At 35.8% G+C, this 14,377-nt stretch overlaps 2 protein-coding genes across 7 annotated transcripts in view; one reads left to right on the plus strand and one right to left on the minus strand.

Moving 5' to 3' along the window:
* LOC107680923 (ATP-binding cassette sub-family A member 1-like) overlaps positions 1-5,742 on the minus strand; it is a 37,416-nt gene extending 31,674 nt beyond the window's left edge. The window contains exons 1-3 of the mRNA XM_016477015.1: positions 5,340-5,742; positions 3,332-3,432; positions 2,835-2,928 (exon numbers count right to left, since the gene is read on the minus strand). Coding sequence (XP_016332501.1) covers positions 2,835-2,928; positions 3,332-3,397 — 160 coding nt within the window. The 5' untranslated portion in view covers positions 3,398-3,432; positions 5,340-5,742. The remainder of the gene's footprint in view (positions 1-2,834; positions 2,929-3,331; positions 3,433-5,339) is intronic.
* Positions 5,743-9,204: 3,462 nt separating this feature from the next.
* The window catches only part of slc44a1b (solute carrier family 44 member 1b), a 37,225-nt gene continuing 32,052 nt past the window's right edge, over positions 9,205-14,377 (plus strand). For 2 of the 6 annotated variants that reach the window (XM_016477007.1, XM_016477010.1), the window contains exons 1-2: positions 11,778-11,935; positions 13,130-13,219. In XM_016477007.1, the coding sequence (XP_016332493.1) occupies positions 11,864-11,935; positions 13,130-13,219 (162 nt within the window). In that variant the 5' untranslated portion in view covers positions 11,778-11,863. The other 4 variants (XM_016477013.1, XM_016477012.1, XM_016477008.1 and 1 more) reach the window with 3 other exon arrangements.

The following is a 14,377-nucleotide window of genomic DNA, read 5'->3' on the forward strand; positions in this document are numbered from 1 at the left end:
TCTGCTGGGTTCATGAATATTAATCACGTTGTCAGCGTTCGCTCGAACTGATTTGCTGAAATCAAAACGGGGACGGTAATAGATGAGTGCCAGCCAAGGAGAGCTGTTCGCGCATTAGCTCCGCCCACTGCCGAGAAACCGGCGTATCTTCTGCTTGTTCTTAAAAGCTGGATAATTCTAAATTAACTCTGTTATTTTGACAGGAAAATACAACAAAGAATATGGTTTACATGTAGCGTGTCGATTCAGCGTGGTATGCAAGACTCTCGCTCTCTCTCTTTGCATGTGTGAGAAACACAGCACTATCAGTAAAGCGACGGCGAGTCGTGCGCCTTCACACTAGTTTACGGTACGTCAAATACAGGTGTTTGTTACTCTTAGTTATAAAGGATGGTAGCACAGCATTTCTGAATGATTGTCTTCATGAGTTTGTCTGCATCCATATTGCATGTTTCTTCTCACTTGCAAAGTATGCTTGCAGTTATTTCTGAGTTTCCGCTCACATATTTTTAAATCTGTTTCATTGAGTTTCCAAATAATGGCTCATTGGCTGAGATATAACACCTAGAAGCATATAGCTATTCTTATGCACACATGCAAAGTATGTTGCAGCTGTTATTTCTATGAAATTATGCTGTCTTTGCTATTCTGTTACTAACAAAATAGTTTTTTTCACTGCTTATCCTATTTTGGCACAATCCCTAAATTGAACTTGAGTAGTTTTACTAAGGGCACCCATCTCACATGAAATGTAACTATGTCAAACATATTCTACCTGCCTTCCTGACATAAATTACTAAAAACAATGACTTGGTCCCACCTCTGCATACTGGCGTGTAAAATCTAAGAATTTATTAGCCAATGGCTAATGTTAGACGTTATTTAGTCGCCCAGAGTAAGATTTAGTCGCATATGCGAGTGATTTACTCGAAATGTAGAGGTTATATATACATTTATTTTAGGTCAAATGTTTTATTCATCCACATAATCTTTAATCTTTAAGGAACTTAATATTGCTGGTTTCGGAGTCTTAAAATTGATTATTACCAACATGGTGGACATTGTTCTTTCTGTCCATTTAATCACTTCAGCAAGAGAGGTTGCAACTTGACTGTACTTGCATATGACAAATCTATTTGTCCATCAGCACACTCCAGACTCGGGGAGAAGTGAAATTATGTACAGGACCTCCTATTTCCTGTGAAAAACCAAAGCGGCACCAAACGGACACATCTGCACGTCAACAAGACCTCATGACCAAGGCTCACCGTTCCACAAAGAAGAACAGAAAGTAATCTATCTATTATGTAGCTATTATGGTACAACATTTAATGTAGTATGTCTTTTCAAAGGCCACTAGTCAGGGATTGTGTTTTAAATTCCTGGCTAGTTTACAGCTCGGCATGAGTTGCATTACTCGGGGCATGATGACACCTTTGAATATATAACATTGTCAATTAGAAAGCCAATCAGGGTTTCGGGAAGCCAATCACGGGCATATATTTTGGGAGTGCCCAGTGATAAAACCTTTCTGGGCGGAGCTTCATAAAGCAGTGGAAAGCATTTTTAACACTACACTGCCTTTGGACTTTTCCACATTATATTTAGGAAATGCTGATTTCCAGACAAGATGGCCTGAAAGATACCTATTTGACATTTTAACATCTGCTTGTAAAATAGCATTTACAAGGCGTTGGTTGCTTCCTGAACCCCCCACACTACAAGAATGGATGAATATAGTAAATGATATTTATGTTATGGAAAAGATTACTTTTTCCCTTCGTCGTCAGAAGAATGTGTTCAGAAAATCTGGTCCAAGTGGGTCGAATATGTAAGGCCATTACGGCCAGACTTTGTGGAGGTATAAAACAAATGACCCTTCACTTCTGAATGAAAAATGTTATTGTAATCTCCCTTACATACCTTTTCCACATCGGAAACCAGCTGACTTTTTCCCACAGTCTCCATCATAGACCATGAACAAACACTTAACATTATTTAGTATGGAGTTTGATTATTAAGTATATACCTGACCTCCCCCGAATTGTAAAAATTATTATTGTTATTAACATTATGATTTAATTTTTATTTTATTTTGTTTGTTATTTTGTTTTGTATTATGTAAAAAAGAAAAGAAAAATTGAATGGCAGAGAAGAATGTAACTACATCTGTTTTGAAGTAATGTACTGTTGCTTATGCTGCTACATCAAAATAAAAAAATGAAAGAAAGCCAATCAGGCATGATAAAAGCTCAGGTGCTATAAAACAAGACATACTGATACACTGAACAAACCAGCTAATAAATTCGGTCATCAACGTCACTTTACTATCAAATAACAGCTAACATTAAAATGTAGACCATTTTGTGTTTGTTTGTGCTTTAAAATGCAAAAATGGCTGTCACTTTGTCTATAGGCACTATTTAATCCCAGCATGCTCCTGATAGCATCACCCTCTCTTTCTATACATCATCTGTGACTGACACAACAGTCAATTACTCCAGTTATCAGTGAGAACTCATAAACACCCTGCAGGTCTGACACATCTGATAATGAAACACCATAAAAAACCATGCAATGAAACGAAATGTGCATTTTCGTCCCGTGTGCACCATGTATTTAGGTTATGCAATGCAATTAATATGCACAGGTTGCATTGCAAAAGTTGTTTTGCATGCAACACGTGACAGCCATTTAGTTTTCCAATGCCAAGTCAGGAATTTAATATTACAAAACAGGATAAATGCTGCACTGTGTCGATACCTCACAACACCATTACTTCTAAAATGTGTTTTCTCTCTTTTCACAGGTACAAAACCGAGGAGTGTACTTACATTCATGTTGCTCATAAGGCGGGTAGTTCAACCTCACAGCGATCAGGATGAAGAAAATAAAGAGAGGCCACACAATCTCTGTCAGCAGTTGGAGCTGCACAAGTCAAACACACGAGGACAAAAACAGTCAGCATTTTCTGTAAAGTGCAGACACTGGAGACCATCTTTGGCCCTGGTGAAACATGACTAATAGAGCTCTCAAGAAAAAAGCTCTCAAGTCTCTAATGTCTAAGGTATGAGCTTCTGGTGTGGAATGTCATCAAGGGCAGGTTTTTATTAACAATATTTATTATTAATACATGACAGGGTATCGATCAGGCCCTCCAGATATAGTACAACAACAGACAGGATCATCCACTGGGAACATGGCCTGTCTACATAGACCCAGTGGGGAATGAAAGCAGTCTGACCACTCATTCTCCATGTAGCACTTTTGTGGGGTTATGCTTGCATGCTATGCATAAAATGATTTTTGATACTAAATCTGATGTCCTTACCGTTTGTCTCCTTCTGTAGGTGAAGTTCTTCCACAGCAGCAGACCCAGCTGAGTGGAGACAGACATCTTCACTCGGGTCCCTTTTCACTCTCAGCTCTCAACTGCAATGACACAACGGAGATATGCGGTGTAAAAAAAAAGGCATCCAGCAGCGACCAACAGAACAGCTCAAAAGTCCAGGACAAAGTGCAGCCCTCCTATCTGAATCTCTGCTGCTCGCTCACGTCTTCCCTTTTCATCTCTCCTCTTCTGCCCCAGTTTTAGGGAAGGCCAGCCTTTTCTTTTTCCCAGAATTCCTGAAAGTGGTGGATCTTGTAGTGTCAGAGAATCATCAAGCAAGGAATTTCACAGGCCATTAGGGTCTCTGGGGTTAGGGTTAGGATTTGCTGGAAGTCAGGGAGAGAATCTGTGTCCTTGCTCTATGTTAACAACGCTTTTCAAATGTGAAAAATGTCCAGACATTCTTGAGTGATCTTCATCTAACGCTTACATTGTTCTCACTGTCTGACCCTTTCAGTGATTTAATCAGGTAGCCCAAAACAGAAATGATCAGATTTGTGATGAGCTTGGATGGAAACAAAACTTAAGCCTGTAAAACCTGACATATGAAATAATACTATAAAACACTTTTTTTAATGGAGTTTTTACAATTATTCTAAAAGGCCTTTTGCTAAACTGTCAATTAGATGTAGATTTTGTACAACAGGTATTTTTTTAGCAAAAATTTGATCATGCTGATCAATTAGAGTCCTTAAAATGATCAACAAGTATTAAATATGATACAATAGGTTTTATAGGGTTAATCACCACAGTCCAAGGGTAAAAAAAATAAAAAATATATCGTAAATATCTCAGGAATACACAGCAATATCAATTGGACAAAGTAGTAAAAAAAAATAATAATTTGAAAAGTAAAGTCGAAAAATAAAGCCGAAAATAAATAATTGTCAGTGTCTGAAATTATATTTACACCCGCACCCTTCATCACACTGCCCAATGTTCCTGTTGGCCCTTACAAAACCCCAGCACCAGTGACTTTTGGGAATGTTTAGGTTATTCTATATCAACATGCACAGATCAGGAGAGAACATGACTGTACCCTTATAGCTTTCTATGCAGTTTTATAAATAAATCATTCTTCTGGTCATTAACTTAATTCCAGGCGTTTCCCATTATGTTCAGCTGAAATGCTTGAGGCTGTATGTTACTCTGAGAATTCAGACTTCACTGCTTTTCTTTCCCAGCTACTTGCACATGTTATGTCTTCCACTATTACAGACGCAGGTGGTAAAAGCTTTCATTTATAGGTAAATACATTCAGTGTACAAAATGTTTCCTTTTTTTAAACATCCGTTTCCAACTATTTAGCTTGGCACAGTAATCTCTGTCATTTCTACTTGATTGTATAGAGTAGCCTAGAGTTTCAACTCAAATTTCCTGAAGTAGTCAAACGCGAAGGTAACTTTTACTGCAAGCTGTGGATTTGTCATCACTTTGATTTTCCTTTAACGCACTTTAACTTAGGGTTGCGTGTTTGTACAGTTTTTATTTATTTATTTATTTTTAACACATTGAGACCTGAACCTTCGTCTGGTTCATTGTTCGAATGTTGCTGTTCTCATACAGCACTTATGATATTTCTGTCCGTCGATAAAGAATCACACGTTGTCATCTTTTGCTATTTGGTGTTATTATTGCTTTTAACAACAACAAAAAAAGCTTTATTTCTGAAGCTTTACAGCTGTTCTTCAGTTAAATAACAACTGCGTGTCGCACAATTTCATATGAAGTGCTACTTCAATGAAAAGTAACTTGGTGCCATTGGATTGAACTTTCATTCAATGATTTCCTTTGACAACTTTTACTCTCTCGTCATAAACACTGAAATATTGTTATGGCATTTGTATTGTTTTTAATAATACGCCACCTGAAACGTTGCGTTTGTCGTTCATTCTCTACAGAAACAAATTAACGATGTTAAAGAAAACGAAGCATAAATGTATCTTACCTGACAGCTGATGACCTTTGATGGACATTCGCTGTAATCCCAATGAATCAGATGTATATTCGTCCTTCTAGACTATCGTGTGAAGGAGGAGCATCTGAAGGTTCTGAAGAGCTTTTATAGCGCATCCGCTCTGAGCGCCGGGGTTACTGTCGGTCATCCAGTCTGCTGCACATTTTAACTGGGTCTGGATCAACACGTGGAGCCCAAAAAAACTCTTAAACGGCATAACTGCAAACATCTGCTGACAAACGAGTGCCATGAAAACAACACAGGGATGAAACATGCCTCTTCTACTGGTGTTTTGGCAAAAAATTACATTTTGTTTGCTTTATAATGGCCATAAATGACTAAATCTTATGCAGTCTGGGGATCTTAAAAGCAGGCAATCTGGCATATTACAACACTTGGCACATTCCCTTTCCCTTTTCACTCCATTGGAAAATATTTCTTTGGATAGAGTTGATGGGATGAAATAAGCAACCATGCTTTGCAATATAAAGTATTTGAATGCAAAAAGGACCATACTCTGCAAAGAAAATAGTAAATAAAATAAATGATATATATATTATTATACCACCACTCAATTCTGATGTTTTTACACACATACACACACACACACACACACACACACACACACACACAGTCATCTTCAACTTGACTGACTCAATTTCCAGGCATTAGGAATGCCTTCTAAAACACCTGCAAGACCTCTCATGGTGGCCAGGTAGGCTATGTATTTATTTATTAAAATTTTTTTGGTGGCTTTTCTTGGTGAATGTAGGCGGGGACCACGGACTAGACCAGAATAGGATTTATTGAGCTATTTGAAACCTACCTTTATATTCTTAATCCTTTAATCCTTATCAGGGAACTATTTTCCATAAACCAACTGAGTAAATTCAGGTACAAACTGATTGCAATCTTGTGCCATGGCATATGCCAAGATGTAATTTCTCCGTGTTTGGTGTTTGTGTTGCAATATAGATGTAACTGACATTGTGAAAGCTAGTGAAATTCTGGAAAATCCTGGACCTAGTGTCAATCCAGATCCGCTATGCTGGCATTGTGAGAAACACAAACATGTCATTAATTTTCAGAAATGCTGCTGAGCTCAGTATCCAAATTTACCAACAGTCTACGTTCCAGTGATATCTTAATTTCTAGGGGCAGGGACGGTATTTCATAATACTAGCAGAACAAATTAGACAATTTAATTTGCATTCAGTTCATATATGACAATCCTAAAATGATTTCTTAGTACACAGTCCGATCTAGAAGACTATAAAAACAGCTCCAGTCAAACAGCCAATGACCTTAAGTAAACTTTCTGTGATCTCACTTTCTGGAGGAAGGGTCAGCTGATATTATCATTTCAAGTAATGCTTTTGCTGCAGTACACCTACTGGCACATACAGTCCACCACTATCAGTTCCTCTGCAACAGGAAGTCATGAAATATTTCTGACATTTTAGTGGAGGAGGCTGAGAAAATAATGGAAAGCATATTTCTGAAACCCCGGGAACACATGCTCTACACTTGCTACCGTTAATAAAATTATTATAAAATGTTGCCAATGTGATAATTCACCAGATGAAGCCGGTTTGGTTTCAGTTTGGATACACTGGCTACGATATCAAGTTCAGATGCTATTGTAAAAATAATTTTTCATGGTGTATGTCTTCTTTGGACAGTTATGCATTTTAGGCTTGCCTCAGCTACATTTTTTTCTGTTGTTTGTTCTGTTGGAAATGTGTTATATATCAAAAAGTTTTTTTTTAAGTGGCAGTTATTTATTTATTTTTTTAAATTTGCGATTTTAATCGCAATTAAAATGTTTTTTTTTTTTTTGAGTTTCAGATTTAATTCAATCTGTTACTTGCCATAACACATTGAGTGCAGGGTGGATCTACAGAGAACGGTCAAAGCAATGCAAATACACACATATATATAATAAGGACTATATAGAGCCTGTCAATAGGAAAATAAAACCAAAACCCAGATATTTTAGGCAATTTTTTAGAAATCCTTTTTTTCTGTCCAACGTAATAAAGCAAATTAATATATTACCTTGTTATTTAATTTAATTTATAATCATACAAATTGCTTAAATTGTGATGCTTAAATTTGAGGATGTTATGTAAGTTTCTTATAAGTTGCTATAGAGAGGTTGGCAAGCAATTTTGTTTCTTAGTGATTTGGTTCATTCCTCAGCTCTGAGGTCAATGTGTCCTGCAGGGGAAATACCGGCAGCATTGATGCTTTCTTGAAAGACAAACATGGACGACTAGAAGCAGAGAGCTTGAATGTTAATATGAAACATAAATATCACATTACTCTTTGTCAGAAATAGAGTAAAGGTTCTTATGGAACAATAATTACACCTAAGCTGACAATGGACTAAATAAACAAGGAAAACACAGCAAACATGCTGTCTTGGTAAGTGTGTGACAGACACGTCAATGCTGTTTCATCACATTTAAGGGGAAAGTTCAGGCTACATGGGTTTGAGGAGTAACAGGCCGGTTTTGTTTATAAGAGCAAAACAGCCTCCTAGATATTGTAGAGACTTCAAAATCTATTCTAAAAATGTATAATTTCTGCATAATACGTTGAGACATTTGCTAAAACTGCTGAACACTGCATACAGAGTAGAAGAGTAAATTGAATGTTTCACCCAGCTGTGAGGGATAATGATGGTCATGACCCTTATATTTACAGTACCAAGCACGGAGAGAGAGATAATAAGAACTTCACATACTGACATTGACTACGTACCAGCAAGATGAAACAATGAATAAAAGAAAAAACAGATTTGAATTAACATTAAGCTGTGGAGAATGAGGTTTAAGAAACGGTTTTGTGAATTTTATTATTTAATGATGTACAATATACTCATTAAATAATAAAATTCTCAGTCCAAAATTCTGAGATCACACTGAAAAAAAAAGTGTTCAATTTTATTAATATTTTAGAAACATTATGATATAACATGATTAAATATTTATTATTAATACATCAAATAAAGCTGTTAAATTAGAAAAAAAGGAAAATGGACGCATTTTCAGATTTTTGGACTCCATTGTATATTTAAATAATAAGTTCGAAATATAATGACTGATACATATTAAAAGTATAACTATTCTGACGTGTGGTTGTTAAAGCAATCCAAGTAGAAAGGGTTAGTTTTGAGTAATACTGAATTTGTTGTATATGACCTCCCTCTAGTGGACAGACACATTAAAGCACATTCAGTTTTGACAATAAAATCACTTTTGTTGTTTAATTAAATAATACAATTCTCAGTCCAAAATTCTGAGATCACACTGAAAAAAAAAGTGTTAAATTTTATTCATATTTTAGAAACATTATGATATAACATGATTAAATATTTATTATTAATACAACAAATAAAGCGGTTAAATTAGAAAAAAAGGAAAATGGACGCATTTTCAGAGTTTTGGACTCCATTGTATATTTAAATAATAAATTCGAAATATAATGACTGATACATATTAAAAGTATAACTATTCTGACGTGTGGTTGTTAAAGCAATCCAAGTAGAAAGGGTTAGTTTTGAGTAATACTGTATTTGTTGTATATGACCTCCCTCTAGTGGACAGACACATTAAAGCACATTCAGTTTTGACAATAAAATCACTTTTGTTGTTTACAGTAATGTGGGAGTATTTTCTCCCTCTTTTTAATCTCTCTTTCTTTCTCTTTTTCTCACGATCTTTCTCCGTGACACACGCACACAATAACTCACTATGTCCACTCTCTCCCTGGTACTACAGAGAACAATGGAACAATGTAGCTCTTCTGTGATCCAGTGATCCAGGCTGGCGTCTCTGAGCTGAGGCTCTACTCCTCACAAGACTGCGCGCTGTGATGCTGCACACCGCCGAAGATGAGCGAGGTGAGACGGTCAACATCAAGCTCCTATCGGCCGAGGTCCAGCTGGATAAAGGTGGGACATTATCGTAATACGAATCAACAGATTGACGAGTTTAGAACAGGCAAAAAAATAAAAGTGCGACTTCTAAAATTAAACAAAACAGAAAAAAAGAATAGGAGTTCTTTCTGTTTTTGGCTCGTTTCTTCTTGAAGGAATGTCTGTCCCATACACTCTAAAACAAATATTTATTTACATCTGTTTCACTTGTTACAATACAGAAATGTCATGAAAGTTTATTTAAAACTTTAAAATGTATTTCAACTTTAGCTTGTTGTGACTTGCAGCACTTTGATTGAACTTTTCTAAAGGCAGCAAGTAAACTTCAAATGTATATACACTTTAAAACTTTATTAAAAGTTTAATTTTTAAGTTTGTTTGGTGACATTTTGAAAGTATTGAATACTTTAGAGTTTGAGACTCTAGAGTTGAGAGTTTTCAGGAGTTCTTAAGCTGTTCTTATAGACACTATCAATTATTGTAGTAATTTACTATTATTCTAGTACTGTTTATTGATGTTCAAAAATCTCCAGTTAAAGTGTAAGAGGAGTTTGGGTGGGAATAGAATTCTTGTGTAAATGTGTGTGTTGTAGTGTAGTTTTTACAGTGACTAGCACACAGCCGTGACGCAGATTCCAACAGGATGGTGACGATGACCACATGGACTGACGTTTGTGCTGCTCTTAGTGGTCATGCAAACAGTGACCGTTTGATCCTGTCTTTATAGAAATCTGTATGAATATGCATCGAGGTCTGCTAGGTCTTGCCAAAACCAAATCTTTCTTAAAGGGATAGTTCACACAAAAATGAAAATGTTGTCATCATTTACTGGGTGAATTATTCCTTTAAACTATATTTAATTTGTTTAAATTATTTCATGTTTATATCAACCGAAGATATTTTATTTATAGTTTATGAGTAAATACCTTATGAAGCCATAGCAACTTTAGTTTCCTTCAGAAATACCATATTTACTACAGTTATTGTTAGGGCAAATATGTTTACAGAATTAACAATAACTGTAGTTTCAGCACATTTTGACCAGTGAATTTCCATGATTTTTCTCATGACCTTTCCACACTTTGAAAGTGAAAGGATATTTGAAGCCATGTTTTAGATCACAGCGCACTGGTTGAACCCACTAGTTCTTTTTCTAAATGGGCAGTTTTCTGAGAAACATAAAAATGGAGCCCATACATTCCTGCAAGAACTGTGAAAAAGACTGTGAATGGTTCCTCCAGTGACATCAAAACCACTTGGAAAATGTAATGAAGTTCCTTGTATACACAACAGGATACTTTGTACAAAAAGATTGTTTCTTCATCGGAACAGATTTGGCTGCATGTTTGTAAGAAACAAATTCATCTTTAAGATGTTTTAACTTAAAACTCAAAATATCCTTAATGCATAATAACACTTCCTACAGTAAAAAAAAAATAAAAAACATCCCCTGGTGTCCTTTCACATCAAAATCCTATGATATATTTGTTTATAACTGTCTTGGACTGTTTTAGCTTGTAAACAGTGCTTGATATGTGAATATTTCTCTCTTGATTCAGACGAGATGATGTTTTACTGGAGAAAGCAACATTAAAAACGTCTTAATGATGAATTTGTTTCTTACAAACAAGCAACTTTTTGCTTCACAAGACGTTCATTGATGGACTGGAGTCATGTGGATTCCTTGTGGATTATTGTGATGATTTTTATCAGCAGTTTGGACTCTCATTCTGACGGCACCCATTCACATCAGAGGAGCCATTGGTGAGCAAGTGAAATCTGCTCCGAAGAAAAAAACTTTTCAGAAAATATAATTTTTTGGGTGAACTATTCCTTTATAGTATAATTTTTTACTGATTAATCTGCTACTTATTTGTGATTACACTCACTCACATTTCAAAGCTAAACCACTATAAACATTTCAATGACTTTTATGGGTTATTTTCTACAGTTTTTCCACAATTTTAGTATTCCCCTCTCCATGTTTTCAGTCGGCTGTGGGAACCTGTAATAGCTTAACATATGGTTAAAACAACAGTTATCACTCTAAATTATTTTGACATTTTATTGGTGCTTAAAGTCAGAAATATTGACATATAGTTTTGCACAATCTTTCATTACTTCTTAAAAACAAGCAGTGAAGCGATTCTGTTTAGAATGTGGTTGTTGACAAGGCATTAAATAAATATTAATGAAATACAATTAAAACACTTGTTTTATCAAGCCCTATCTTTTAAACTAGATTTATTCTAGACCCAAATTCCGAGATGGTCCTCACTGCAGAACACAAAATCCAGGGGGCGAGGTTGGATCCAGATCCAACTCCTCCCACCTTACATATACCTAAACCTACCCGTCTCCACCCCCTGATCCCTAAACCCACCCATCTCCACCCCTAAACCTACCATCTCCACCCCCTAGATGTGGATCCAACCCCGCCCCCTGGATCTTTGTTCTGCAGTGAGGGGCTACTGGAAATTCCAGAATTCAACCACAGCCATTTAAAGTTCCCGGGTTCCTCCAGCGTCCCTACATTCAGCGCGCGCTCTGCCTCGTCCAGCTCGTGCTGTGAATGGACGGCTGCCGTTCTTTTCCGGCTACACCTGCTCATCCCACCAGGAAGTGCTGGGCGATAAATCCTAAAGTAATAATCCCCTCTACCTGGGAGCTAACGAGAGGAGCTAACAAACATTAATATGCAGTGTATCCGGGGAAAGCCCTCCGACTAGATTCATGCGATCGACGCGCACGATTAATGCAGGGTAAAAAACACACCGTCAACTCCCTGCAAGTTGGGGTTATTGTTTTCCTGCGGTGTAGCGTTTAGTTTTTTTGCGGTCCTAACCTCCCTCCGGCAATGGGATGCTGTGGAAGCGCAGAGGTAAGCGACGCTGCCCGCAACAATACGTGATACAATCTATCGAATCTCGCCCGGATGTGTTGATACATTGTTACATTGTTGCTGGCGCTGTGATACATTGTTTCACGGCTGATCGCCTTTGACGGGCCAATGAAGTGCTGTACTGTCGCTTGCACTGCATGTAATCCTATTATTATGTCCTATGCGATCGCACATAGCGATGAATGCATTTGACTATGACAGTTATGTGATGTGATGATTTCGCCTTTGCATCAAAATACAAGGCGTTAGACCGTTGTCTTTTTTTTGTTTGTTGCTACACATCATAGTGTAGTGTGTTAGTAAACACATTTACAGGCACTGCTGTCCTCTTACAACACACAGGTTACACAAAGGATGCTATTTATAAATGGATATCAATTGTGGTCGGTGCTTATGTAAAATTGATTTTTGAATATGCACGTTTTGACAGGTTACATTTGCGAGGCCGTACATGAAAGTACTGTTTATCATTTGCAGCATGTTAACTAGTTATGTAAAGAAGAAATTGACTTGTGTTGTTTTTTGATGATTATTTTTTAGATCTAAGTGTTTTAGAACCAATATGTCAAACATGGTGACACAGTAATATATTTATTATCCATTACTGATCTCTGAAGGTATAGATTATAATAAGTTATAATAATAACCAAATAATAATAAATAACTTATGTAAACATATTTATTTACTAAAGTTTTTTGTCTATTGAATGAGCAATGGTTTAATAGCAGTGTTATTTTAAAAGACTTACCAAAATTACATAATTTATCAGTAAACTCTATATATCTGCATCTTAGAACCAATTAAGTGAAAAAGTATTAATATAGGATTACTGTATTGATTATCAGTTTATCTTTAATGGGCAGGCATGCTATTTAAATCAAATGATTATCAGTTTAAGCGTGACTGAACATAAGCATTGTGTCTTTGTTTTTCAGAGGCCAAAAAGAGAATGGAAACCTTTGGAGGACCGAAGCTGCACGGATCTGCCATGGTTCCTGTTATTTACATTGTTCCTTGTGGGAATGGTAAGTCAACAGTTCACCTTATTCATCATTTTTAGACAGTATTATGTTTATATATGCATGTTATGAAAGTACTTCTGGTCACACTGTGTAATATGGTGTTCATGTTACTTTGTATTTACATATACCGGTACTAAGTAATTTTGATATACTAATGGTGATTTTTATAGTTCTAATTGGTCAGTTTTGCTATTCAACAGTCAGATGTCAATGAAAGGTGTCCAGGGCAACACTGTATAACTGTATTTCATATTCATGCATGTGTTTATTTATTATTATAAAAAGCAAGACAATGTACATGCATCACAAAATAAACACAAAGAGAGGTAAATCAGGACTGTGGTGTGAAGCAGACGTAGAGTTCACGATTCTTGGACAATCTGTGGCCTTTTTCTTATCTCACAATAAAACAATAAAATAAATAACTTAAAAAAGCCTAAAAACAAAAATTAATGCTAGAGCTGCATGAATAATTGAAATAAAACTAAAATTGTGATATGGCTTAGTGTGATTTAATTAAATAAATAAATGTGCTGAGTGTTTCTGAGTGTTCTTACACATGAGCAGCTCATTATACGCTGGTGTTTGCAGCGTCTCAGAGTGGCTTGGTTTGCAGAAAATGCTCCTCGTGAAATCATTATTGCATGAGGTCTGAGTTTGAGTTGCTTTAACATGGATTTGGAAAGACAACATGCAGCAACCATCTTCCCATACTTGTAATGATAAGCGCTTATCAACAAAAGAGAAGCTTTAAAAATAAAAAATAAAAAAGTTCCATGGATTAATGTTTGAAAATGAAGAAATTAAGGAATTCATAAATATTAGTATTGTAATTTTACAGTTGTAATATAAAATAAAATAATTATTTTTTAGTTTTTTTACTTACAATAATATTTAATATTTCATTTTTATTTAGTAATTTTTATATTTTTATTTAGTAGTAGTAGTAGCTGCAGCAGTAATAATAATAATAATAATAATTTATTATTACTATTGTATTGTTGTTATTATTTTTATAGCCATTTTGATATATAATCACTACATTTTAGTAAAATTATGCAACCATACAAACAAGCACAGCAAACTTGGAATTTAAAAAAAGAAAAAGAAAAAAAAAAGCAAATTTTATATATAAAAATGCGCAATTGGCACCCCCCCCCC

The sequence above is a fragment of the Sinocyclocheilus anshuiensis genome, unplaced genomic scaffold, assembly GCF_001515605.1.
Source record: "Sinocyclocheilus anshuiensis isolate Anshui unplaced genomic scaffold, SAMN03320099.WGS_v1.1 scaffold1462, whole genome shotgun sequence".
In the NCBI taxonomy this organism is placed as follows: domain Eukaryota; kingdom Metazoa; phylum Chordata; class Actinopteri; order Cypriniformes; family Cyprinidae; genus Sinocyclocheilus; species Sinocyclocheilus anshuiensis.